This window comes from Sphaeramia orbicularis, chromosome 1, assembly GCF_902148855.1.
Source record: "Sphaeramia orbicularis chromosome 1, fSphaOr1.1, whole genome shotgun sequence".
Taxonomy (NCBI): domain Eukaryota; kingdom Metazoa; phylum Chordata; class Actinopteri; order Kurtiformes; family Apogonidae; genus Sphaeramia; species Sphaeramia orbicularis.
The window spans coordinates 32,369,663-32,395,782 of NC_043957.1; the positions used below are offsets into that span (position 1 = coordinate 32,369,663).

At 36.1% G+C, this 26,120-nt stretch overlaps 1 protein-coding gene across 1 annotated transcript; it reads left to right on the forward strand.

Annotated features, from left to right (window-relative positions):
- The first annotated feature begins 247 nt into the window (after window positions 1-247).
- rbm20 (RNA binding motif protein 20) lies at window positions 248-25,826 on the forward strand. The gene is made up of 14 exons (XM_030131742.1): window positions 248-306; window positions 615-1,620; window positions 2,658-2,722; window positions 3,100-3,209; window positions 6,866-6,966; window positions 15,613-15,759; window positions 16,524-16,655; window positions 16,740-16,819; window positions 17,039-17,729; window positions 17,974-18,060; window positions 19,099-19,678; window positions 20,743-20,808; window positions 22,695-22,816; window positions 24,768-25,826. The coding sequence occupies exons 1-14, from the start codon at window positions 248-250 to the stop codon at window positions 24,834-24,836; spliced, it is 3,315 nt and encodes a 1,104-aa protein (XP_029987602.1). The 3' UTR covers window positions 24,837-25,826.
- Window positions 25,827-26,120: the final 294 nt, after the last annotated feature.

Genomic DNA, 26,120 nt, shown 5'->3' on the forward strand with positions numbered 1-26,120 from the left:
ATATATATTGCAGAGTTACAAAAAAATCGCAGTGTCAGTTTTTTTTTTCCCAATATCGTGCCGCCCTACTATACAGTTAGGTGAAGCATGTGCAAAATGTACTTTTGTTTTCTAGCCACACAGGACTTCAACTTGTCTTAACAAATATCCTCTGAGGAAATGCTACGTGCAATAACATTAATAAATATTGTGACAACCATATGATTTCTAAATGTACTTGTCATCAAAACTGATTCCTGTTAATATGATGGTAGCTGGTGGCAAGTTGAAGATCCTCCTGGCCAAAATCAGAAAAATGCTTTTGGGGTTTGGTCCATGTGTTGAAGGGTCCATCAGATCAGTTTGTTTTTCACATGCTCAGTAGTAATGCATTGTACATGTGATTAAATTATTTTTTTTATTGTTCTTCACAATTAATGCAATCTTTAGAGATGTGTTTATCTCACATGATGATGTTGCAGTGATGATGGAAATAAGATGAGCTTCATTTTAATACAAATACTGATACAGAGAAACTCAGCGTGTTCTTAAAATCTATGACATATGTTTTCAAGTAGTTCATACTGATTTGTTGTTGTGAGATTCATGAATTATATTGTGTTTTTGTTCTGTAGCCTCAGCGCTGGACCGGTGGACAGTGCTGATAAGGGTCTCCAGGCTGGTGGTCATCTGTCCGGCAGTGTACCACCGACATCTCAGCAGCAGAACCAACTTCTCCTGACTCCAGCCAGCCTCCAGCTTGCTCAGCTACAGGCTCAGCTTACCCTTCAACGCCTCAAACTAGCTCAGGGTAGCAATACATCCACTGCTGCTGTCCTTAACCAGGTTCTGTCCAATGTTGCCATGTCTCAGCCGCTGTTTAATCAGCTACGGTCCTCAGCTATGGTTGGAAACCCTCAGGGTGCCTTCCCCTCTGGGGTTTTAAGTTTTTCTCCTTCAAACTCATCCATTGGGTCTTTAGTGGGTGGGGCATTTAACCAGAATCCAGGTGTTGTGAGACTGAACCATCATGGGGGAGGGGCCACAGGGGGCCAGCAGGGTATGGAATATGGTAAAAAGTCCGGGTCATCCTACCCTTCTGATACTGACAGGCGTCTTCAGTACAACCTGTGTACATCTGCAGCATCAGCTACTGCTGCTGATGGACAGTTCACTGTAATAAACACTCAGGCAAAAATCATGAACAATTCTACTTTTCAGAGAGAATTATATGGGCAGGAAATGCAGGGACAGCAGCTTGGGTTTAGTCTAAATGAGCAAAATATGAATGTTTATAACTCTTCTCTAAAGAAGGATCAGTGGAAAGGCTCTGTGAACCACACTCACACTGGAAATGTGGATATGGTCTCGAATGCTACCCCTGTGTGGACAGCAGCTGGGCAGCCAATTCGGTCCAGAACAGAACTATATAATCCAGAGGAACCAACCCCAGACCTCAAGTACAACTCCAGTGGCATCCAGGGATTTGGAGGATACCAGTCCATGCATGGAAGTGAAGAAACCCTGTCTTCAACCAGCAGGACGCTCCAGACTCACCAAGTCAATGATTACTATGCTGTCACACCCACCCAACTGCCACACCAGTGTAGCATCTGTGACAAGAAGGTCTACAACCTCAAAGTAAGTTAGCTCCTTAGGGAATGTGTGTCTTCTGCTGCAAAAGGAAGTTATGTATCGAAACAAAACTCTAGTTGCAGCTGAAACTGAAGAAAATGTTTATGAACTGTTGGATTGAGATCAGATTGACTACTGATGGCTGTAATAATTGGGACAATAATTTTAATGGTTTTGCTCTCTGCTGACATTATCAAACCAGTGAGCACAAGCTTTTAAAAAGCAATTATGAGTCACCCAGAGGCTCACTTAGTTGAGGAAATAATAGGCTGAGGCCTTACCCCATTGACTTGGATCTGAGCCACAGCACAGTACCCTTCCCCCCTTCCTATCACTCTCAACTGTTTCTAATAAGGAACAAAATATCCAAAACTATATTTAAAGAAACAATGACTAACTTGAAATTTACAATTAATTCTATCTGTATAATATTTCTAATATTGATAAAGTGATTACTAGTTCAGTGGGCAGTTTTAAGACACTTATCAATCAGCTGTTCGTGATTTGATTTGATGTGATTTGCTCCAACTGTAATGCTAGGTTTACACTATTATTATATGAAGTTAGTTTAATATTTAATTTTACCACATTTTCTTTGAATAGGTATGTTGCATATGTGTGTGTGTGTCCTAATGTCAGCATACATACACTATACATACAGTATATTTTATCAGCAACAATTATGATCTCAAACATCAATGCGATCACTTTCAGTCCCTTTTTTAATCAGCAGTGCTGGGTAATAAACAGGGTATGATTTGACAACTTTATTTAAATAAGATAGTGCCAAGTAGCCAGTCTAATCCAAGTACAAAATGTGCATTTTGGCCTGCAAAGAGCTATTGTGCTGCAGTTGTTCTCTCTTTAATTGCTCTTATCCATGAGCTTATACTGTGGGTATGTCAAATCTGTCAAGGGAGGGCTAGCTCTCAGCCCTGAGTGTGTCTAAGTTGTTTGAGTGTCTGAAATTGGACATTGAGAGTGTGTGTGTGTGTGTGTGTGTGTGTGTGTGTGTGTGTGTGTGTGTGTGTGTGCGCTTTCAGGACTGGGACCAGCACGTGAAGGGAAAACTACACCTGCAGAACAGAACGCTCTACACAAATGAGGGGTGAGTTATTTACAACTCTAAATGTGATTAGACTGAGTTAAAAGTGGGTTGTGATCACAAAATGTACCCTCTCATGAAATGTGGCAGACTACTAGACTACTGATATCTAAAGATGTCCACAGTGGCTTATTCTGTCTCTGACTGAATTATTGAGTTTTTTAAGGTTCTGCCTCGCTCATTTGTTTTATCCTGTTACCACAATAATAATTAGGCTCAAAGTAAATTTTTCTCCTGTGTTTTGGAAGCACGTTATCTTCCATTTCCTTGCTCTATATACAGCTGTCTTAATCTTTCTACGAATATGAGCTCTGTCACAAGATATGAGTGAGCAAGGCAGGGGAGAGGCAGCTAAAACCAGCCTTCTGTGATTGTTGCAGTTCTGCCGTGATATCAGCTGGAGCTGTTCACTACACTGTTGGCAGGCCTTCTGATGGAGCTCTGAACGCTGGGGGCACAAACTCCATGGTCTATTCTGCTACATGTCAAGGTAAGATAAGATATTATTTACCACCAGTGTGCCTTGTTGGTGCCGGTGCATGAGTTTGTGTTTTATTTTAATGGCAGGACCATTTGAAACAGTATGATGGAAGTCAGAAAGTATTGTTAGAGTTTCTTGAGGGTATATATGGTGCGGTGTGTTGTTAAAACCTAGCACAATGCATTAGCATAATGTCCAATAGAGAAAAATGTATTTTTAGATTGGAAATATTCTCAGTAACAATAGTTTAAAACCACAGTCTAACTGACTCGTGGGTTGAACTTTTATGCTTATTAACTAGTGCGGTACTGAATGAAAATATGATATCTGAAGAGCACCTTTAGAGAATGTTCTGAATTTTCAAACAAATACACACTTGGACTCAATGATGAGGTTTTCCATTTGGTGGTTAAAGGGCAAAGGTCACTGTAAAACAAAACACAAAAAATGTTTGTGACCACAACTCAAGGTTTAATGAATACACTTTGACAAAGATTTATAGTGAATGAAAGTCATTATTCAACACCATCAGTCAGGAACAAAATGGAGACTTTAATCATATTTCTGAATTGATGACATAAGTCTTAGCTTCCCAGTGCTATCTCTAAACTCAGCTCACTGTGGTGGAAATTTAAGCATTTCATCTGAAAAAGGATGAAGGTCTGTCCCTCAGAATGAGTGAGCGCCTTAATTTTTAGTCCAATGGCCCGAAACATCCGTCTGTCCGTCCGCTGTTGGTAAACATTTTTTCAAGAATCTTCTTCTCTGAAACTGTCAGTCAGAATGACTTGATATTTGCTGTGGAATATCTTTGGGGTTAGGTCTACCAAGTTTGTTCAAAGAATTGGGAAGTATCAATTTTTTGAATTTTTTATGAATTTTTGAAATTTAAAAAATCCCCTTTGGTTTACAATGGGACACATTTCAAAGAGCTATATCTCGAAAACAGTTGAAGATATTGATATAATTACTATTGGCAATATACAGGAAGTCACATATGGGCTTTCACTTGGTGCCTTGACCTTTGACCTTGAGTGACCTTGAAAGGTCAAACAAATGTCAATTAATGTCTTTAAATATGCCGTTGAACTACAGGACCCATGGTCCTATTTTTCATACCCTCGGTCCTCTCACTTCCTGTAGCTCCTGACCTTCACATGCTTTATCTTATCTTTAACTTACCAACTGGAATGGTCAGTTCAGTTTTGGGCAGAACACATCGATCCTTGAAGGAAATCACCAGGTCCCATTGGGGAAGGAAGAAATGCAGAGGTATTGTTGTTCAGACCAAACTCAACTCATGTGCTGTGCATCAATCATAACAAACACATAAAAAAAACTATAAAGCAAACAATATAAAACTGTAAAAACAATAAAAACAATAAAAACACCAAAGAGCAGGGTCTCATTCTGTGTCAAAAGAAAAGGAGTAAAAATATAATCAGAATTCTTTATTATCATTTAACATTGGTATGATAAATGAAATTACCATTATTATTAATGAAATGAGCATTTTAAAACACACATTTAAAACAAAAAAAATAAATAGAAAACAGAGCACACAGACATTTAAAATAGAAATAGAAAACAGAACAAAGTCCAGATAATAATAATAATAATAATAATAATAATAATAATAATAATCAATAAATCAATAGAAGAGGAGGAGAAATGACTGAAATGTGAACATGCTTATTCCACGTTATATGTTGTATAAATAGTATTAAATAGGTTTTAAGACGCACTTTAAAAATGGACGGGAAAGGATCCTGTCTAATGTGCAGAGGCAAGTCATTCCATAATTTAGGAGCTGCAACAGAAAAGGATCTGTCCCCTCTGAGCTCCCCTTGAGACCTCGGTACCTGATGAGCTGACCTGAGGGACCGAGCTGGAGCATAGGGGTGAAGAAACTCAGAGAGGCAGGGAGGGGTTGAGGCCAGTCAAGGATTTAAAAACAAAGGAAAGAATCTTAAAATGAACCTTAAAGTGCACAGGCAGCCGGTGGAGGGAGGCCAAAATCGGAGTAATATGTTCCCTCTTCTGTACTCTAGCTAAAAGACGAGTAGCGGCAGTTTGAACCAGTTGGAGACCAGAGGGAAGACAAAGAAAATAAAGTGCATTAGAGGATTACTGTTTCAAAGTACAGACCTTTTTGGATTCAAGGATCTTTACAGCAACATGTAAACTATAACTACTAGTTTGGCGTAATTCTAGTTATACGGGTTTTAGAGGTTCCAGGATTTAAAGGCTGATATAATAGCAATAATTCTGAGCAGGAGGAGGTAGATGACCAATCAGTCATCTGAAGTTGTCCCTGCCTCTCCCCAAAACATTTGGACTTGGACAATTATACATATATTTACATCAGCAGAAACTGTATAACTGGTGACCTAAACCTCTAAGTCATTGTAGCAAATACTAAAAAAAACAACATCAAACTAACTGTCCAAAATGAAGGTGGGAGTGAGTTTGGAACTATTTTTTTTTTCTTCCCTAAGTCAGTATTGAGCAGCTCCTTCAGCACCAGACTTTTACATCCCCTGTGCAAGGAGTGTTTCTGCAGGTCATTCCTCCCACAGCCATCAGAATATACAACAGTTCACAGTAACCCTACCCCACCCACCTCCATATCACACCATATACATGTGCAACCACAGTGTAAATAATGTAAATATGTATATACCATTTAAATGTGTTAATATTATTTAACTTTTAAGAATGTTTATTAATTCTAAATTCTCTATTTAAATAAATATTTATTTATTTATTTATTTATTTAAATACCAAATTTATCATTTTTTCCTTTATATTTCACTCTCACTTGTGTTTTTTTTTTCTATCTGTTTTTTCCACTGGTGTGTTGTATGTTGCTGCTGTCAACTGTGAAATTTCCACATGGTGGGATCAATAAAGTCTTATCTTATCTTATCTTATCTTATCTTATCTTATCTTATCTTATCTTATCTTATCTTATCTTATCTTATTTCCAGTGGAGAAGCCAAAAATTCGTCTTCTGCTGATTAATTAATTAATGATAATTAATATTGGTGTATCTTTAGTAGGGTTCTCAAGCCATGCCAGAGAAAAGACCTTAATCATAAACCACTTGTATGGTTGTGGACACTACAAGCTCCTCTATATGTCAACCTGTTATTGGACAGAATTGCCATGAAGTGAGTCTGAGAATTATGGGTTCATATGAAACCGACTAACTATGCTATACTATAACTATTGTAGTCAACCAATGAAAAACAATGTTTGTTCAACAACGTACTCAACTAATTGAAAATGGTAACAACTTTAAAAAGGAGTTCAATGTTCAGCTGTACATTATAGAGGTTTTTCTAGACTTGCTCTTTCTTTGTGATGCAACGGTAAAACTGAGAAATGGGTACATATGTGTATCGACATTCACATTAAATATTACCACATTCAGCAGCTGCAGATCCTTAACATTCAGTACCAGTTTTTAGTCTAAATTCCAAACTAATGTTTATTAACTGTAAATAAACTACTTTAGTTCCAAACAGCAGTGTGTACCTACAATAATGTACAGTTTTTTGAATTTTAAAATCTAAAGTCACATTAACAATGAATGCCTCTCTTTTCCCACAATTGGTTGGTGAAGAGACTTTTTAAACCCAAATTTCAAATTATTTCCACAGATGTATCCTCTGGAGGCAGTGCATCATATTTGCCAGCTGCAACCATGAAGACTTTCCCCATCTCAGACACAGGATTTACTTCACATCAGCCGGAGTCAAAGGTCAGACAAATGTTTGCTTTTTTTCCCCTCTGAGTTATGCCTCTGTATGTATATTAAATTGCAGTTATGAAGAAAATCCTTAAAATGCAGACCTACATCTGTGGAAAATGTGGTTCATGGACATGGAATGTAATTCTCTCTGATTTATATTTCTTTATACCATGAGTTTTCTTTGTTAATATTTTCTTTGCCAGTAGTTCTTCTATGTTTATACGTAAATGGCAGGAAAATGTGCGTATAGAGGAGGTGCAGAGAGTGTTATTGTGTAAATGAACAGACCTGTTGTCGACAGCTGCTGAGGCCCTGCACTAGGCTTTGTCTGGGCTTGATAACTGTTTTCCACCGAACCATGTAGGAGCGAAAAACACTGTTTTCAATTCTGGCTCGAAATTATGTGGTGAATATTTCTTAATTCCCTTAAATCTTTCCATTTAGCTATTAACCAATCTGGGTGTGTTATATAGTATTTATTTCTAACACATTTGTGTGGTATAAGTTGTATAATGTGGGATTTTAGGTTGTGTTATTTGATGTTTAACTGATTAATTATTTTATCAAGATTTTTAGCAGATTCAGTCATGGAAGTGCTGGGTCATTTTAGGCAGAATAAAATCCATTCCATGAGTCAGATCAGATTTTATCTTCAAGAACAGTGATAATGTTAAATTTGAATGTTTTTCTCTGTGAAACCACCATTGCATTGCTGTTGTGAGTGGATTTTGGAAATCTGTTGAAGGATCTGTTGAATGGCTGCAGATGTGGCATGGCAGATTTAGACTTGAAGTCATTAAACAGCAGTGGTACCTCAACTACAAATGGCCCTGAAATTACTTTAAACTAAATTAAACTTATTTATTCTATTTGTGGTGTATGCATATGACGTTTTTATAGACAGTATTTAACTAGGTGAAGTTTACAGTGAAAACACTTTTATTTAGCACTTGGATTTCATTTAAGGATCCAAACAAAAAGTTAGGAATATTGAGAGTTCCTAATATTAAAGCAAAGGTGTTTGTTAGCGTTCATTTCTCCACTTTGGTTTGGGCTTCAGTCAGTGCCTGTATGTCTCTCTTTACTGCGCTCTGGTCAGTTTGCGTGTCCAAACCTGCTGGCCTTGTGTTGGACTTGTGTTGAAAAGCAACAGCTGTTGATAGGCATCCATCATGAAACAGCAACCTCTAAAAAGTGCAAAGAAGATGATGAGTGAGGTGAAATGCACCCGAAATTAGCCTCAGCAAACCTGAGGAAAGACTCCATCGGTGCTGAGCACACGGCTTTCATCGGCCAGTGAGCATTAACATGAACACAAACATAAGTGGTAGTAGCCCTAAATGTCAACGTTACTCTACGTCCCAAAAAATATGCACAGGAGAATGTGTATCTGTTTTAACTTGTCACTCATTTGTCAAATTGTTATATAATTATAAATATAAAAACCAGACCTTATAAAAAATATGAAATATATAATAAAAAAATCTGATATAAATCTAAAAAGCTGTAATGTTTGATGCATCAACTTTTGAATATTTTTCTAGTATTGTTATGGATACTGTATTTGTCATTTTTTTCTGATATTTAAATTTTCACACAAATTGAAATTAAATGTAAGAAAAAAAAAAGTGTGAATTGCAGGTTAAAAGAGTAACATAATATGTGGACTACTTGCACATAATAGTCTTCATTCTTAGGGCAGTTTTGTCCATGTCAGTTGTTAAAACATTTTTAAATTGCAGAGGTTATTCAAAAGTTAACAATAGATTAGAATTTGCATCTTAACATTTATAATAGCCACTAGTATCAAGATTCTGAGAACTTTTGATCATCTTTAAAACCACATTTGTTGTTCAGTTATTACCTTAACTTCTCTATAAATCTTATGTTTGTGCACATGTGACTTTGCTTTTAAAGATGTTTTTTTTTGTAAATATAATGACAAAGATAGGATGGAAAGCCACATGGTAAAATCTAATCTAACATATAACATATGTGTAATTTAAAATAACAGAATTAACACAAAAACAAATCTTAAAAAAAAATCTAAAACGTAGGAATTACAAGATAGATGCTCTCATGTAGAATCGATCCATCATAATTATTAGTAATGAGTGCCTTAAAAGAGCATGTGTCATATTTAGTCATTTTCTCATCCTTTTTCTCTCTTATATGAATGAAATTAAAAACATGTCCACGTCAGAGACGGCTTCAGTAGTGACTAACTTTGCATCTCTCTCTTTAAACTATGGGACTTGCCTTAGATTTTTTTTTTTTTTTTTTTTTTACAGCAACAGGACTTGAAGCTCCACAGTCTGAAAACTTGTTTATGACTTGTTTTCACATGTAACATGAATCCTTTTATAGCCCTTTAGGGAGCATTGATTAGGCCAGAGATCAGGTCTCACAAATGCTTCCTCACAAATGGGCAGTAGTGATTTAAGTGAAAATGATCCTCATGTTTGTGCAGTTAAGACAGTTTAGGGCAGTGGTCCCCAACCTTTTTTGGCTTGTGACCCCATTTTAACATCACAAATTTCTGCCGACCCCAGACACTCTAAACAGAGACATTTTCTTTGTTGCTAAAATGAATTTGTTTTTGATCATGTAATAGTTTGCTATACTATGTTGCAAATAAACATAAATTTTAGATGACATTTAGTCTATGTGATGTATATTATTATGGATGGAGGCAGAAAAGCCAGGTGTAGATTACCGCAGAAAGTGAGAATTTTATTTTCCTTGGTCAGGATATGTACAGTCAGTCCAGCTTGGATTTACAAGGCTGACAATTAATACTGAACAAACAAAAAGTCAAACTATGAATTATGAAAGAGCTGCAACATCTGAAACTGACCACAATGAACATTTGAAAGATATACAGTACCACAGTGCTTCAGTTTCAGCTTCACAGTTTGTCAGTTTGTCATGTCTTTTATGGATTGGGATTGTCTCTCTAAACTCACCATATATTTTTTATTGGTAAGTTGTTTTTTTTTTTTTGTTTTTTTTTATCAGTTACTAAAAATTTTAGGCAACCCCATTTGAATTCCAGGTGACCCCAAGGTTGAAAAATTCTGGTTTAGGGAGTCAAACCTTGAACACTAACTAAAGGGCGTGGAATGAGAGTCCAGTACATTCTTATGGTCACCCGTAAAATTGTAAAGATTGGCTTAATAGAGGAGTACCGTTCCACATGTTAAATTACATCCCATCCACTGTTAATGTACTTCTTCCATTCAGTCACAAACATGTCGCTGCTTTTTATCAGGAACCTTGACATCTCTGATGGACGAGTCATCTGTTTCATTACTTGGTTATCAACAAATGGGTTTATTGTATCAGTTGGAAAATATTTATAGGCAGTGTTACATGAGCTAATGTTAGTTGCTTTAAACACACACCTGTCGAAGCAGAGCAGGTGGGGCTTTACTGTTTTTAAAGCGGCATTTATTGGAGAGCGCACGGAAACACACACAAACACATGCTATGATAACTTTAAACTTTTATCTTACTTCTGAAATATTTTGATTTATTCATGGACATGGACTAGTAAAAATAACATTAAAATAAAACTTTCGTTAAAATTCAACTGACATTAAAGTTACATAATATTGATATATTGATTTTATTATTAAAAAGCTAGGTTGGAGTGCACACACACACTGTATTAAAATAATCACACACCTACAAGCAGACAGTTATTAATCCTTGCATAAACATTAGTCTTCACCAGTGTCCAACAGCCCAGTTTGAAGTTGCACAGTAGCTTCACGTGAAGACAGAACTCAAACGGAGATAAACACAGGATTATAGCTAACTGCTGGTAGGGAGCAGAGACCTTAAGACCCCTGGGTAACACCCCCAGGCAGCAGTGTAAAGTTTCACACTGGTGAGAGACTGGTAAAGTGATCTGAAGGGCTGGCATGCGAGTCCCTCTGAGTAGGAACGTGGGGAGAAACTGTGAAACCAGTGACCATCTCCCTGGATCCTGCTTTGTACAAATAAACAGACATGTCCTTAGGAGACGCTTCAGATGTCTGTCAACATACTGTGGGTACAAATAGGAAGTTGGACATTATACTTCCAAAGGTGTTTTGTACTGTGGAGTCTGATTTACAGGAAAATGTACTGTATGTATGGAAAATGTTGAGAAGTTGCAGCATTTTTTATATGTTACATTTATTGTGTAATATTTGGGATGACAAGTACAAAAACAGTTAAATAACTTTATTTTATATTTATAATTAAAATTATGACATTTTACGACCCTGCAATGAACTGGTGACATGTCCAGGGTGTACCCTGCTTTCGCCCATAAGTAGCTGGGATCGGCTCCAGGGACCCCCATGACCCTAGTGAGGATAAAGTGGGTTCAGAAAATGAATGAATGAATGACATTTTAATTTCTGAGAGGGCCTTTGTTTTATAGAATCTATAATGATGTCAAGTATTTTTTTTTAATTTCAGGTCTGTTTTTATAGCATTAAATTCATTTTTTAATTAAGCATCTATAGTGACAGGAAGGAGGGAAGTAAACATTTCCTGCTGTTCTGTATATTCAGACAATGTATAAATCCATAGAGAAAACTCTAATCTTTCTTTGGGAGCATGGAGTTGGTTCCGTTCTCAGAACCAGTTCTGAGTTCCGAAAACGGAACTGGTTCCGTTAACGGAACCAACTTCACACTCCCTCTTTTGATGGATTTTGGGCTTTAGCTTTGATTACAAGACACATTCACTTTGTTATTATTTTGCTAAGCTTATGCAATTCACATTTATTTATATTTTTTAGACACATGACGTAGTTGAACTCAGACCTGACCAACTGAATCAACCCCAGATCATAACACTGTCTACATAGGCTTGTACTGTAGGCACTAAGCATGATGGGTAATCACTTCATCCACCATCTCTCTGGAACAGGTCCAGTCTAAACTCATCAGACCACATGACCTTTTTCCATTGAAAAACAATCTTTACTCTCCTTATCAAACAGATGGTTGTTTAAGAAATTCTCACTGCATTACTTAAGGTCGCATACATTATTTCTGCTTAAACACATAAATCACTGCAGTAATAATCCAATGAAAGGATCTGAACCATTTGCTTAGTTAAGATGGAGACTGTTTTCCAAGCTGTGTACACAGGTACAAAGAGTATGTACATGCGTAAGCTAATATCCATCTATTTATATACATTTTAATATACTTATACTCATCTATGTTTATGTTTATAATTATATTTGTATATATCTGTATTAACTACTAGAACTTTAACTGTAGTAATGATTACATTTACTTTCTTGGAAAAAAACAGTCCTTCAGAATGGTTATTAAACTTTTATTGTGACTATAATAATAAACTGAATATGATCTAATCTAGTCTAATAATAAAAGAAAAAAAACTGACCAGTGCTTGCTGTAAATTATTTGTAATATGTTTTTCCTGATTGATTTTCGCTGCCACTGCACTGTATTATTTTACTTTGTTTGGGTACACTGTAAAAAATGACTGTAGAATTAACACCAAAAAGTTGTACAATTGCAACATAAAAAAACTATATGTGACAATACAAAGCAAAGTTGTTTATTTGAAAAGATGTTTGTGTTAACGACTGAATCAAATATAGCTGTAGTTTTTACAGGAAGAGTATGTGAACAAAACCAGATTTGTGTGTAGAAATTATGTATTTCTATTGTTTTTAGAAAATAAAACTGTACATTGAAAAAGAATAAAATAGTTATAAAAGTTATAAAAAAGTAAACATTTAACAATTTAACATTTTAATTTTGTAAATGAATGGGTTGGTGGAGTTGGTAGAGCGGCTCATCCAATAACCAAAGGGTTGATGGTTCAAATCCTGGCTCAGACTGTCCATGTGTCAAAGTGTCCATGGAAGACGCTGAACCCTAAATTGACCTGGTGGCTTTGGACACCATGAAGGTGTATAAAATGCACTGAATAAGTGCAGTCCATTTACCATTTAAATCCAGTGTTAAATCTACATGTTTAAAATGTTAAATCTACATGTTACTCCGTAAATATGTTGACAGTTGGATGTGTCTTTTACAGTATTGTTCTGGAAACCACGGCTGCCAATTTTTTTCTGTAAAAACAACAGCATTTTTTTTTACAGTGTAATCACAGTGAAACTGATCAGTTTAGCTTTAATGCTTTAAAACTTTCCCTTTATCTGTTTCTGTTTTGTTATGGAGAGGCTCACCAGCCATGTAGATGTTTTTAAGGATGTCTCGACTGTATGTGTAGTATTGTGAGTTGGCAGTGACATGCTGCTGCCAGTTGCGGTCAATAGAAATGGCTACTGTTGGAAGCCCGAGCCAAACCTTGACAGTGATATTAATGCTGTGGTCAGACTGTCTGGGCTTTCAGACGCAGACACAGTTTTACAAATTAAACACCAATGAGTGCAGAGTAACAACCGAAACTGTTGTTCTGTCTAGTATGCCAAGGACGTAAACAGCCTATTACTGGATCTGTTTATTGAGACAAACCTGCAGTGACCTTTATCTGTTCAAGTGGAGGCAATAGTACTGCCTTGGAGCTGTTAATAGAATTATCGCTGTTGCATTTGAAGTTGTTAATGTCAGCTTACCGGCTACAAACTATTAACTTGTTACATATAAAGACAGTGAAGCATCTGTCTCTAAAAGATTTAAGTATTGGAATAGCTATTTTCCTCAGCTTATCCCCAACAAATAAACAGTGTCTAGTTATCACAATTTATGGACTGTAACCAGTCCCTTATGCATGTTGATATACTACCTCTGATTATGATCTTAAAAGCACCGTAAGCAGACCCTAACCCTAACCCTGACCCCCTAACCCTAACCCTATACCCCTAACCCTAACCCTAACCCTAACCCTGACCCTAACCCCCTAACCCCAACCCTATTTTCCTCAGCTTATCCCCAACAAATAAACAGTGTCTAGTTATCACAATTTATGGACTGTAACCAGTCCCTTATGTATGTTGATATACTACCTCTGATTATGATCTTAAATGCACCGTAAGCAGACTTTGAGACTGTAAAAGTTTCGTCTTCCACTTTACACATTATACACTTAATGGCTGTTGGACTCAGTGTAAAGTGTATGTTAGTCTTGGGGTTTCCCTGAACAAATTCCCTGTAAAAACAGAGACCCTGGCTGCTGGTCCGAAGAGAAACCACGACCCCCGTCAGTCCCACACATGGACCTGTCCATCAGTCCTGTGGATATAGAAGGAAGAGGGGGAGGGGCTCTGGAGAAACTGCAGCTGTAGTACAAAGCTAGCAGAAACAAGACTCTGATATAACAAGCTGAATTTACGACTGCTTTCGGCACTGAGATTAAACAAACACTTACTAGTAAAATGACTGGAAAATTTTATATTAAATTAGTGTTTTAAAAACTGTGAGGAACAAGTGCTAAAAAGGGACATATAGCTCATCAGAAAAGAAAAGAAGCTTGCACATTACACTCCTTTGTCAGTCTTCCTCTGCATAAGAAGAGACCAAATTTGAATAAAACTGAATTTAACTTAAATTTTTGAAAAAAAAAAAAACAATGGGGAAACAACCTCTGAGTACATCAGTAGTAGAGATCAACTAGAAAACAGATTGAGGTCCTGTGAGGAAGCAAAAAAGGTAAAAAGGGAAGATTAAAATACATTTCCTGATATAGTGTAATTACAAATAATATGTTTTAATAACTAGTAAATCTAAAAATGCAAAAGTCATAGAAAGGTAGATTTAACATATTTTATGTAATTTAGCATTCAGCTATGTTACTATTTGTCAGGTCATGTACGAGTGAAGGTTATTTTGTTGGTATTTTGTTGCTATTTACAGAATTTATTTACAGAATATGACAATATGTCATAATGAATTGGTCTCAGTCATGTAATAATAAGTGAAATAGTTGGTATTGATTCAATACAACAGAGTATTAATATTTGATTAAATAACTCACAGATTCCATGCATCTTGTCATGCTCTCTACCAGTCTTTCACATTGCTCCAGGGTGCTCTATACTATTCTTGGAATAGAAATGCAAGGATCTCAGCTAGTTTTTCACATTTAACATTAAATGATAAGTAATGAGTTGTTAAGTGTGAGACATAACTACTTGTTATGGAAACACAACACCAACAGCTAAAACCAGATCTGATGATTATGGTTTGCCATCTCAAATTCAATGCACTCTAAGTCCGAACATACAGGATAAAATTCCAGTTACTGATGAGCAATTCAGGTCACTGTGCCCTGCAGTCTGCAGGGATTTGTGTCAAGTGTCTGCAATATCTGGAGTTAGTCAGCTGACAAGCCTGTAAATCCAAACAAGAAAACTTTCATTATCGCTGTCACACTTTGAGGAACTATTATTAGGTCCAATATGGTGGGCTGTATCAGTGTCATTCTGCCGTTCTGTGTGACAGTGTTAAATTAATGTTAGACAGACTTTCCAGCAGTACGCTAGAGCTACATGAACTACACTCAAGATCCAAATATAAGATAGAAATTTAATCTCTGTGCAAATAACAGTTCAAAGAAAACTGCAATCGAAAGTATGAAAATGCTAAATGTACAAATTGTCTGACCAAAGTTGTGTACTGAAGCATTTATTCAGTGGTTTTTGTTTTTAATTTGCAGCCATTTCCACCCAGGAAGGGAACAGTGGGACGAGTTGTTCACATCTGTAACCTTCCTGAAGGCAGCTGCACTGAGAATGACGTCATCAACCTGGGACTGCCCTTTGGCAAAGTCACCAACTACATCCTTATGCGCTCAACACACCAGGTACAATGATGTGAATTCATTATTCTTTTGTTTATAGATGTATTCTTTTCTTTTATTCTTTGAAGGGAAGTTTCCCATGGAGATACATGATCTCATCTTCTGGGGAATTTTGATCCAGGCCAGATCCATCCCATCAGCATTAGCAGTTTCATATAAAAAACATTCATTGTTAATAATTTAGCATTTTAAGCATTTACAATACATAAAAATAACACCAAAGATGTAGTCAAAGTCAATAAGATAATGTAAAACAGAGGCCTAAGTCATACCCCTCATGTCACATGTTTATAGATATATGTACATATATGCTAGAAACATTTTAAAACATGCTAACCCAAACCCTAACCCAGGTTTGGCAGTTGTTAACGTGTAATTAAAAGTTCTTAAAGGTTATCATTTTGCATTTATGTAATTGTGTGATTAAGTGTTATTTTTATGCCGCAGCTGTTATATGATATAGTTTACTTTGTCATAACTGACTGACTGTTTAACTGTCACTACATGACAGATCATTCAGATTTCAGGGTGTCAATTTTTCAGTGCAATATTAATATTACCCCTATCAAATTAAAGCATTCACACCAAAGGTTGAGTTTTGGTTACATAATGATTATTACAGTAATTAAATGTGATAGTTTATGATTATGACTTTCACATATTTTTGTTTGAATCCAGTCATTTGAAAAATGTAAGATATGTGAAATATACTTTGGCTTAATTCCTGCTTGGAAGCCCATGTAACATTTTATTTAATCTTTCTTCAGGCGTTTCTGGAGATGGCATATATAGAAGCAGCTCAGGCCATGGTTCAGTACTACCAACTTACTCCAGCTATGATTAACAACCAGAAACTCCTCATTAGAATGTCGAAGAGGTACAAAGAGCTGCAACTTAAGGTAAGATTAAGAAAAGAGTTCATAGCAGGGAAAAGGCTGCTTGCCAGTTCCTTACCTTGATTTGGTTCATTTGTTTCTGTGCAGAAGCCAGGTAAAGACGTTCAGTCAATCATCCAGGATATTACCTCTCAACGAGAAAGGGATGAGATGCAAGAACATGACCAGTAAGACAATATTTTATTCTTCTATCAGCATCCTCTTGTCCTCTTTCTGAAGCTAATTATAAATCTGTAATTGAAACCAAGCCAAAAGGAATGTCAGTAATGTGGAAAATTATTCTACTCCAAGTCTAAGGGGTTTTTGTTCTGGAACTTCAAAACATGAAACAGAGGAACTAAAAGATGAACAATCCTTCATGTCACCTATCTGTCATCCTCCTGCAGCTACATGCCAGAAAGAGCACGCTCCCGTAGTCCCATCAGCCGATCTTTGAGTCCTCGTTCCCACAGCCCCAGTTTCACATCATGCAGTTCAGCCCATAGTCCACAGGGGGTGGCCTGCAGGGGTGCAGAGAGAGGCAGCAACGGTCTGGGCCCCCGAAGGGGCTCTTGGGACTGGTCATCACACCTGAGGAGAGGAGAAGATGAAAGAGAGCGAGATGACCCATGGAGAAACGGGGCCAGTATGGATGAAGATCGACCTAACGGACGAGTGCCTGACCGTCGGAAAACCTATCAGAATATGGGCTTGAGATCAGCTGATGAGCGAGCAGGCGGGGGAGGAGGTGAAGGGATGAGGGGCAACAGAGACTGGCACCCAAGAGGGAGCCCACAGGGAATGTCCTTCAATGCTTACAGGAACATGGAGGACGACTTCTACATGAAGGAACAAATGTACAAATCAGACAAGCCTCCCAGGCCCCCATATCAGAGGCATGACACCAAGTCAAAGAGGAGGGATGGAGGTGATTACCATGGTAGGTCGAGACATTCTGAGTTTGAGATGACCGACGACCTGCTTCCCAGGACACCAGAAGACAAGAGAAGTTCACCAGAAAGAAGCAGGAGTAAGAAGACAAGCAGGAGACACAACACTGTGGAGAAACAGGACAAAGAAAATCCTGCTGAAAACACAGTAAGTGATAATTACAGAGTCTGGGAGTCCAAGAACACGTTTTATTGATTCATGACTGTGTCTTAATTTGTTTGTGGCCGTGAAGTAATGAATTAAAACGTGGGAATGAATTAATCAAACTGTAGCCTCATGTATATTTTTTCTATCTATGGCGACTCCAAGGTTCTGTAGTAGATGTATTGTACAGCTGGAACCTGATTAATAAATGTACATACTTTTATTAACGAAGTCATTGTTTTTCCAGGATCGCCACTCAAAAGAAAAATCTGCTTCCCCTCAGCCAAGCAGACAGCCAAAAGAGGGGACTGAATGTAATAAAAATAGAGAAACTGTAAGTATGATTTTTTTGTTATTTATTACCAACACATATGACCTTTTAAACATTTACAGCTCTTGAAAAAATTAAAAGACAACACTGAATTTCCAGACCTGAACCCCATTAAAAGGGTGATCACAGTTGTATAAGTGCTGTATGTAAAACAGTCAACAACAATGTGAAAAACAGGTGAAAAAGTCCAGGGTATTCCAACAAATACTGATTTCTGATTTCTTAAGTTAAACAATTAGTATTTAACTGTCTTTCACTATTTTGAACCACTATTCACTGCAAATACACTATATGGACAAAAGTATTCAGACACGTTGGATTCAGGTGGTAAAATCCCACTAACCTTTTAAGAATTATTGATGTTTAAAAACTATATGTACAAAAATATTGGGACACATCATGGCTACAGCTTGTAAGATGTCCTGTTCATACTGATTTGAGTTATAAACATCAATATTTCCTTAAAGTTTAATGGGAGATATTTCTTCCTAAGTGAGATGTGAAGAATGTACAAGGTTCGTTGTGGTAGAAAATTATTATTTACAGTCAGAGCACGAAAAATATTTTAGAAATTTTGAGGTAGAACATTTCAAATCATTGCCATAGATAAAAAAAAAAGAAAATATTGAGAGAAATTAAATAAAAACCATCTTTGAGGCATTTTGAGGCAAAGAGAACAATTTAAACAAAACTAACCAATACTAATATATATGATAATAATAATAATAATAATAATAATAATAATAATAATAATAATAATAATAATAATAATAATAATAATCGTCACAATATAAAACTATATTATGACATTTGTCATTTTTATTTTGTAGCCCAGACCCCTGTTAGAAAAGAAACACCTGAATTCAGTGTGTCCCAATACTTTTGTCCATATAGTGTAATTGCTTTAAATAACACTTTCTTTACTCAAACACAAATTTTTAAATAGTAAAACCAGTGGTGTCTTCATTTTATTCCAGATAGCAGTAAATGTTCTTATGTGTAAAGATGGACAATTGGAGCACTGATAATCTGTTTCTGCAGGTGAAGGAGTGGGAAAGTGAAGAAGACACTGATGAAGAATGCTGGTATCCCAAGAACATGGAGGAACTGGTCACAGTAGATGAAGTTGGAGGAGAAGATGACTCCATCATTGAGCCAGACCTTCCTGAGCTGGAAGAGTACGCCTGTCACCAGAAGGACTCTGTGGAAGAAGATATAGTGCAAGACCATGAACCAGCAGCCCCCATCCTGTTAGCTGTTCAGAAGGCACATGATGACAAATTAAATCAGGAAGAGTTGAGTGGGGATGCTGGAGGCCAAATAGAAACACCTTCAACTGAGAAGACAGAGGATGTTAAAACCATCAGTAGTAATGAAGAACCGAAAGTTGGTGTAGTGACTCCTGAGCTGCCAGTTCCCGACCTGAGCAGCTTCCCAAGTGAGGAGTTTAAAGCTGCACTGGAGGAGACATATTTAGAGGAAAACACCAAAAGTGGGCTTTTAGAAGAGCAGATGCAGAACCACGTTAGTGTAACAGAGGAGAGCAAGGGCCCAGAAGTGGGACAGCCCACTCAAACAGTCAATAATGGGGCACAACACAAGGACGATGTTCTTCAAAAAGGTACATATTCTCAGAGTTAATTCAGATTTGACATTTTATTTTAATTTGTTTTTTAGTTTAGTGTAAGTTTAGTGTTTAGTTCTATGAGTGCATAAGTAATTCAACTTTTTTATATTGAGGAATCAATTAGTTTTAGTTTAGTATTTGTTTAGCTTTTTCAGTTATTATAAGTCTTCTTCAATTTGTGCGTTTAAAAGGATGTATAAATCCACTATAATAACAAAATATAGAACATTATAGAAGAACATATAAAACAGAATATTATTGTAGTTAATTGGTTATCATGATAAGAAGATATTATCACATTTATTGATCATTGTATTTGGAGTAAATGTTCAAAGTGCATATAAATATTATAGTCTATATTAAAAACAGTTGATTACGCAAATCTGATTGTGTGTGAGGTGACTAAAAAAGTGTATATGAATGGTTTGTACGGATGTTTTGTGTTATTGTAAAAACATACAGAGGAAAAGGTGTGTTAACAAAGCAAAGGAAGCGGATCTAGTTTGATTATTAGTTTGTGAAAAGGGGGTGGGAGTCAATAAGTTATACTTCTTCCCACTCCTTTTCGAGCGCAGAAAAATTTTATTAATTTTTTTTGATCATGTTATATGATTCTTTGTTATCTGATGATTCTATGTGCTTGAAATAAAACTACTACCACTAAAGTCTTGATTTATAGAAACTGAAAAAACGTATGTTGAAAGAAGGCATGAGAACAAACATAATTTATTTTCATAAATCATGTTCATGGTATATTTATCACAATTGAGACCTGGAGCTAAATCACTAGTCAATAAATAAACAAAAACTAAGCTAATTTTACATGCAATTCTATCTTGTGTATGTTTATGTTCTACTCAAACCTTGTGAAGCTGCTTGTGAAGCTTGTTATTCCCTTTTGTATATTTGTTAAATGGTCATATTCTCTTACCCGAGGGAATAATGTGAGATGTTTCCTGCAACTGCTTTAAGTTACAAATACATCAGATGTACAGTATATAATCTGTAAAGGGTTTTGGTGCACGCTCCATTCCTCACAATTTATTATCCTTTTATAGAGATTGAAGCCCCTTCACCATCCTGTGACCAAGACAAGGCTGTCAGTGAACACAGCATCCCTTTAGGTAAGAAACACAGTTTGTTACTTCTCTGACTGTACCAACCATTCAGATACATAAGAGGGAGAATCAATGAGTGTGTGAAATGTAGACAGGACAGTTTTCATTTTGTCTGCAGATCAAGTTTCTCTGGCAGGAAAAAACACAGCCTCTTGGAGACTTTAGCCTGTGATCTTAGTCCTAAAGATACAATGTTCTCATGTGCTCCATTAATAAGTGCACTGACAACCTGTTGCATTAGTACTCTAATTGACTGGAATTGCTTGGCCACTTGGTGACCTATTTCCGTGAGCAGGTTGTGAAATGCACCCCTGAGGGATGAGTATTTATATTATCATTAGAGCTGGAATGACACGGCTGAGCACATGGCCAGTGTTGGGCCTGTGCATGCACACTTACATAAGCTCTGGTGCAGGGAGCAACAATAGTGCAGACACAGGCGCTGTGGACGCAATGAGCTGTACTGTTATTTTTGTTGTCTGATACCATCAGGATCAGTATTTGTCTACAGCAAAGTGTGTCCATCGATAGCACAGCACAAATAAATTTAACTAGTTGTTGCCATTGTGATATTTCATTATTTTTTACATAGTTTATGTTCTGATCTGTGTTTTTGTTAGTGTTTTGAGATACATCATTTTATTGCCATTAATGCTGTCTTTTCATGAACATTTTTACCTGTCCTAAATTAGAAGTGTGTTTCACTTTCAGGCTGGATGTATTCAGGTTGTAATGTTTATCCATGCAAAAGTAAATTATAGTGAACTCAGCAGTGAAATTAAATGTTTGGGTAGTTTTAAGAAATGGTTGTATGTAGTGATAGACAATTCAGTTCAATTTTGAGATAATCAGTTGATTGCGTCATGGAATTTGCTGACCATTTCATAAGGCCAGTTGATAAAACAGTAATGTAGGTTAAACACACCTGCAAATTGTTGTTCTCTATCAGAAACAACACTGATTTTAATTGGCGTAAAACTGTATTTTGTTAGTGCTATTTTTAACAACTTTTTTTTTTTATTACATAGGGACATTTTTTTTATTAGTATTATTTTTCAAAGTGCAGCGCAAACAACACAGAATAGGTTGATTTAAGCAAAAAGAAGTGATACAGACATACAGACATAACAGTGTCAAATACAGTGGATTAGTTATGGTTAAATTGTTGTATTTTATCAGATGTAAAAACTGAAACAATATCTGCATCAGCTTTCATGCTCTCCTCTCAGTGGCCATTGGCCACTGAGAAATCCATACCTGTTGTCAAGTATTTGACTTTTTATATAAACTGTTGCACAAAAAGTTGGAATAATTTTGTTTTCAGACTCATTCCTTTTTTTTATTCCTTTTTATATACATCAGTAATCACCTTTGACCTGGTGCAATGATCACATTCTGAGTCCTGGTTATACTTTATCTATCAAGAATAAATTGTCACAATCACTTCATGAGATAAGGTAAAATTATTTTATAAACATAATGAGTAACAGTGTATTCTTAAAAATGTTTTTGCTTATACAAAACAAGACTCCAATATCCAGACAGTTTGAGAAAGAAATTGTGATTGATCTGTTTTCTTTATGATGTAATTTAGGTATATTTGTATATATTGCTATCGACTCTGTGAATGGCTGCAGCGAGTGCACAAGTGCCAGCATAGTGTCAGAGATTAATGCCGGTCAAATGTTCGATAAGACAACTGTGAACCGCTGCTGTTGCATGTGTTAAGAACTAACACGCGATTTCCTATCCAGACCTGCTTTTTGCCCCACCTTAACTAAAAGTTTCCGGGCAAAATCCAGTACGACTGCACTGCATATGTCACTGCCATCTGTCAAATGTTAGTTTTGAGAACTGGCTCATCCTTAATACTTTTGCACACTGTCCAATAGGAGTGGAGTTCATTGTGCCAAAGACTGGGTTCTACTGTAAACTCTGCGGGCTGTTCTACACTAGTGAGGACACAGCAAAGGCCGTTCACTGCCGCAGTACCGTACACTACAGGAACCTACAGGTACACACTGTCTGATGACTCACTGGTGCCTTGTAAAGCTGAGTAAGATGATGAAATTACATACACATATTTACATTTCCACATGTATGCATGCATGCTTGTATACTGCACCACATATGCGTAGGCATTTGAAGTGATGGAAACCAAATCTAGCATAAAAAATTCAAGCTTCGGGCCTGCACACTTCACTGTACGGAGGATAATGCTGGTGTGGTCCCCAGTCAGTGTGGTCTGGTAGCTAAATTCATCAGATTGCAGCACCTGTCGTCGGGTCAGTGACTAATCTCTTTGTCTCATTCTCTGGCAGTCAGCACATGCATATTACTACAGTATATGACTGTATATACAGTCCATTTACAGTACAGGGAACAGCTTTGGAAAGAACTATTAGACCACCAGTGAGTTTCTGTACAAAGTATAACGACTATTCATCATGACCATTTGATACGCTGGTCTTTAATATGAATTATTTCTAGGTTTTTTTTGTTTGTTTTTTTGTTTTGTTTTTCAGATATAATTTATATGTTTCTTGTTATTTCTTAAGCCCTTTTTTTTCATCTGTTCATACCTTTTGCCTCATATTTGCACAAAACAAATGGTAATGGATTTACACGTCACATTTATGACAGATGTTGACATTTCTATAGATTGTCACAGTGTTCCAGTGATGATTTCCAAAGCGTTATATATTGAAAGTAATTAATGCATACTTTCTACTATTTCCAACTGACTGATGTAAAATAAAAATGTTGGAAGGATATAAAATTTTAAAATGAGTCCTTCTGATTAATTAACTAATAATAATAACTCTGGTCTACAATGTTTTTGAAATTACCTGCCTTATATTAAATGTGCTAAATCTTACATACTTTAATGAGATGAATTAGAAAATAATTGTCAAAAGTTCTGGTCAGCTGATGTTTTCACTGTATATGATGGAGTGTTTTATACACTCATATATTGGTTTATGTACATTTAAACAATAGATTTATCAATCTTCCATTAGAAATAACCCGTTAAGTGAATGTATTGTAATGTACAGACAGTGTTCTGAAGTAGATCCGGTAGCTCTGAGACAAACATTCCTTTTGAGTAATATCAATTCTCTCATTAATTTTCAGAACTTCACATTTTGACTCAAGACTGTCTTGAAAACTGCAGCTAACCAGCATTTTTGTCTTACATTTTCTTTATTAATGATTCAAACTTGGTAAAGTTTTACTACTTTTGTTCTGGAGGAATTTAGTTATTTTTGTTATGTTTGTGTTAGTTTAATAACAAGTCAACTTTAAATGGGATGATTATGAGCACTTTTTTTTTGTTTTTATATGTAATTATGAATTATTGCAAATTGAATACCTTGGGGCTGAATTATTCATTGCACATAAAAGCAGTTTGAAGTTAGAAAACTCATGGTAGTAAATCTGTTTTCTTGTGATCCATAAACTCAGTAAAAAAATGTCAAAGAATAAGCAAATGTGAAAATAATCCTTAGTTTTGGTTGTGATAGATAAAATCTGTCACAAGAAATTACACACATACACACTTGCACAAATGTACAGACTGCATGTAAACCTGTGGCTGTATTAGGTTTCTGATTATTGGTCAGTCAGCACAGAGCCAGCTTACATTTCCCCCATCCCTGACAGCACAGCTGAAAGCCTTGGAGCAGCGATTCCCTAACATTTGATGGATTACATTCCATGGAGAAAAACTGTTTTAAACAGTTGTGCTGTCTGTCAAAATGCTGTGTGTTATGCGTGTTGTTAGAGATTCTGTTTAATCGCCATGAATCGTTTAGAAATTTTTTAATTCTAACATAAGTATAATACAAATGCATTAACTTTCAGGTATGTGTTGCTTCAATAACATTTTGTCTCAACTGTCCACAGTGAAGGATATTCTGGTTGTAAGTAATAGTTTATTTACAGTTTGTCCCTCTTATCCACAGAAATACCTGTCGCATCTGGCGGAGGAGAGTCTGTTAGGTAAACTCTCTGAACCTTCACCCGCACAGTGATGTCAGTGTGAAATCTTGTATAAAAACAAACAAACAAAAAAAAATCACATGAAAGGTTTATACCAAGCAATGTTGGTACGTGCTTATGGACAACTACAGCGTGGATAATGTGTCAGCTCATTGAAGCTACAGTATAGTTGCACTGAGTTTAGCATCTGGAGGTCTGCTGGGAGACCTCGTATAGAACTGATGAGGCCATCAGTAGCTGTTCGCAATATTGTACATATACCTGACATGTCATGTAAAGTGAGGCTACATTGTTTAATTTCAGTTTATGGAGGGTTGGGGGTTATTTTTTATTGTTTATTTTATCATTTTATGTGGCTTAAAATGTTTTCATGCTTTGTGTGTTTGTGTAAAATGCATTTTTTGTTATTTTAATACTTTGGAAATGTGTGTCACAATCTCTAATTACAGAGAAGATGAAAAGATTAATGTGGATTTATATATGATCTACTTTCAGTTTGTGATCTACTTTCTTGAGAAAACCGTATTTTGAGTTTGTTCTGGACATTGTCCAAACAGAGATGCATTTACAGCCAAAACATAGCTTGAAATATGTTGTTAGAATGATTTTACTCAGTTAAGTAACTGGGGCAGATTCTCAGGTTTGTGGTATTATTATTTTTTAAACATTAAGATTTTTATTTATAACAGGTTGCGCTTTTTTTGTTTTATTTTTGTGCACTATCAACACAACAAAATGATGCAATTGCGCAAAAGACAATTATTTATTTGATTTTTGTGTTGGATTAAATTCGTAACGTAACCCCAGTTCTACTTGCCCACACGTACAGTGTAATGCCTTAAAAATTAAAAACTGGACCATGTACTTTAATTTAGCAAAGTTAAACATGCAATCTTTCATATCACTGTGATGAGCAGAATTGTCAAGACAGACAGTATTTTGTTAAACTGTGAATATTGATCTTTGAAATCAAGGATTGTGTCGTTTTCATGGATTAACTTTTCATAAGATTTTCTCTTTTGATGGAAAAAAACTTGAATAAACATTTGAAATGATCTGCTAAATGATGTGCCTCGTTTTTATTTAAAACTAGTAACAAACAAATCATGTGGTTGTACTTTAGTATTATCTTTCACATTTGATATACAGCAACATTTAATGGTGTAGCTGACTGCTGTAAAAGAGCTCCCTCCAGTGTTTAGGTAGAAAACACATCTAGGTTACTGTAACATGCAGTACATGCTGTACAAAGTGATCTATAGACATTAATAGTTGTATAAAATAGAACAAATAATAGCTTACTTGGATGCTAGTGT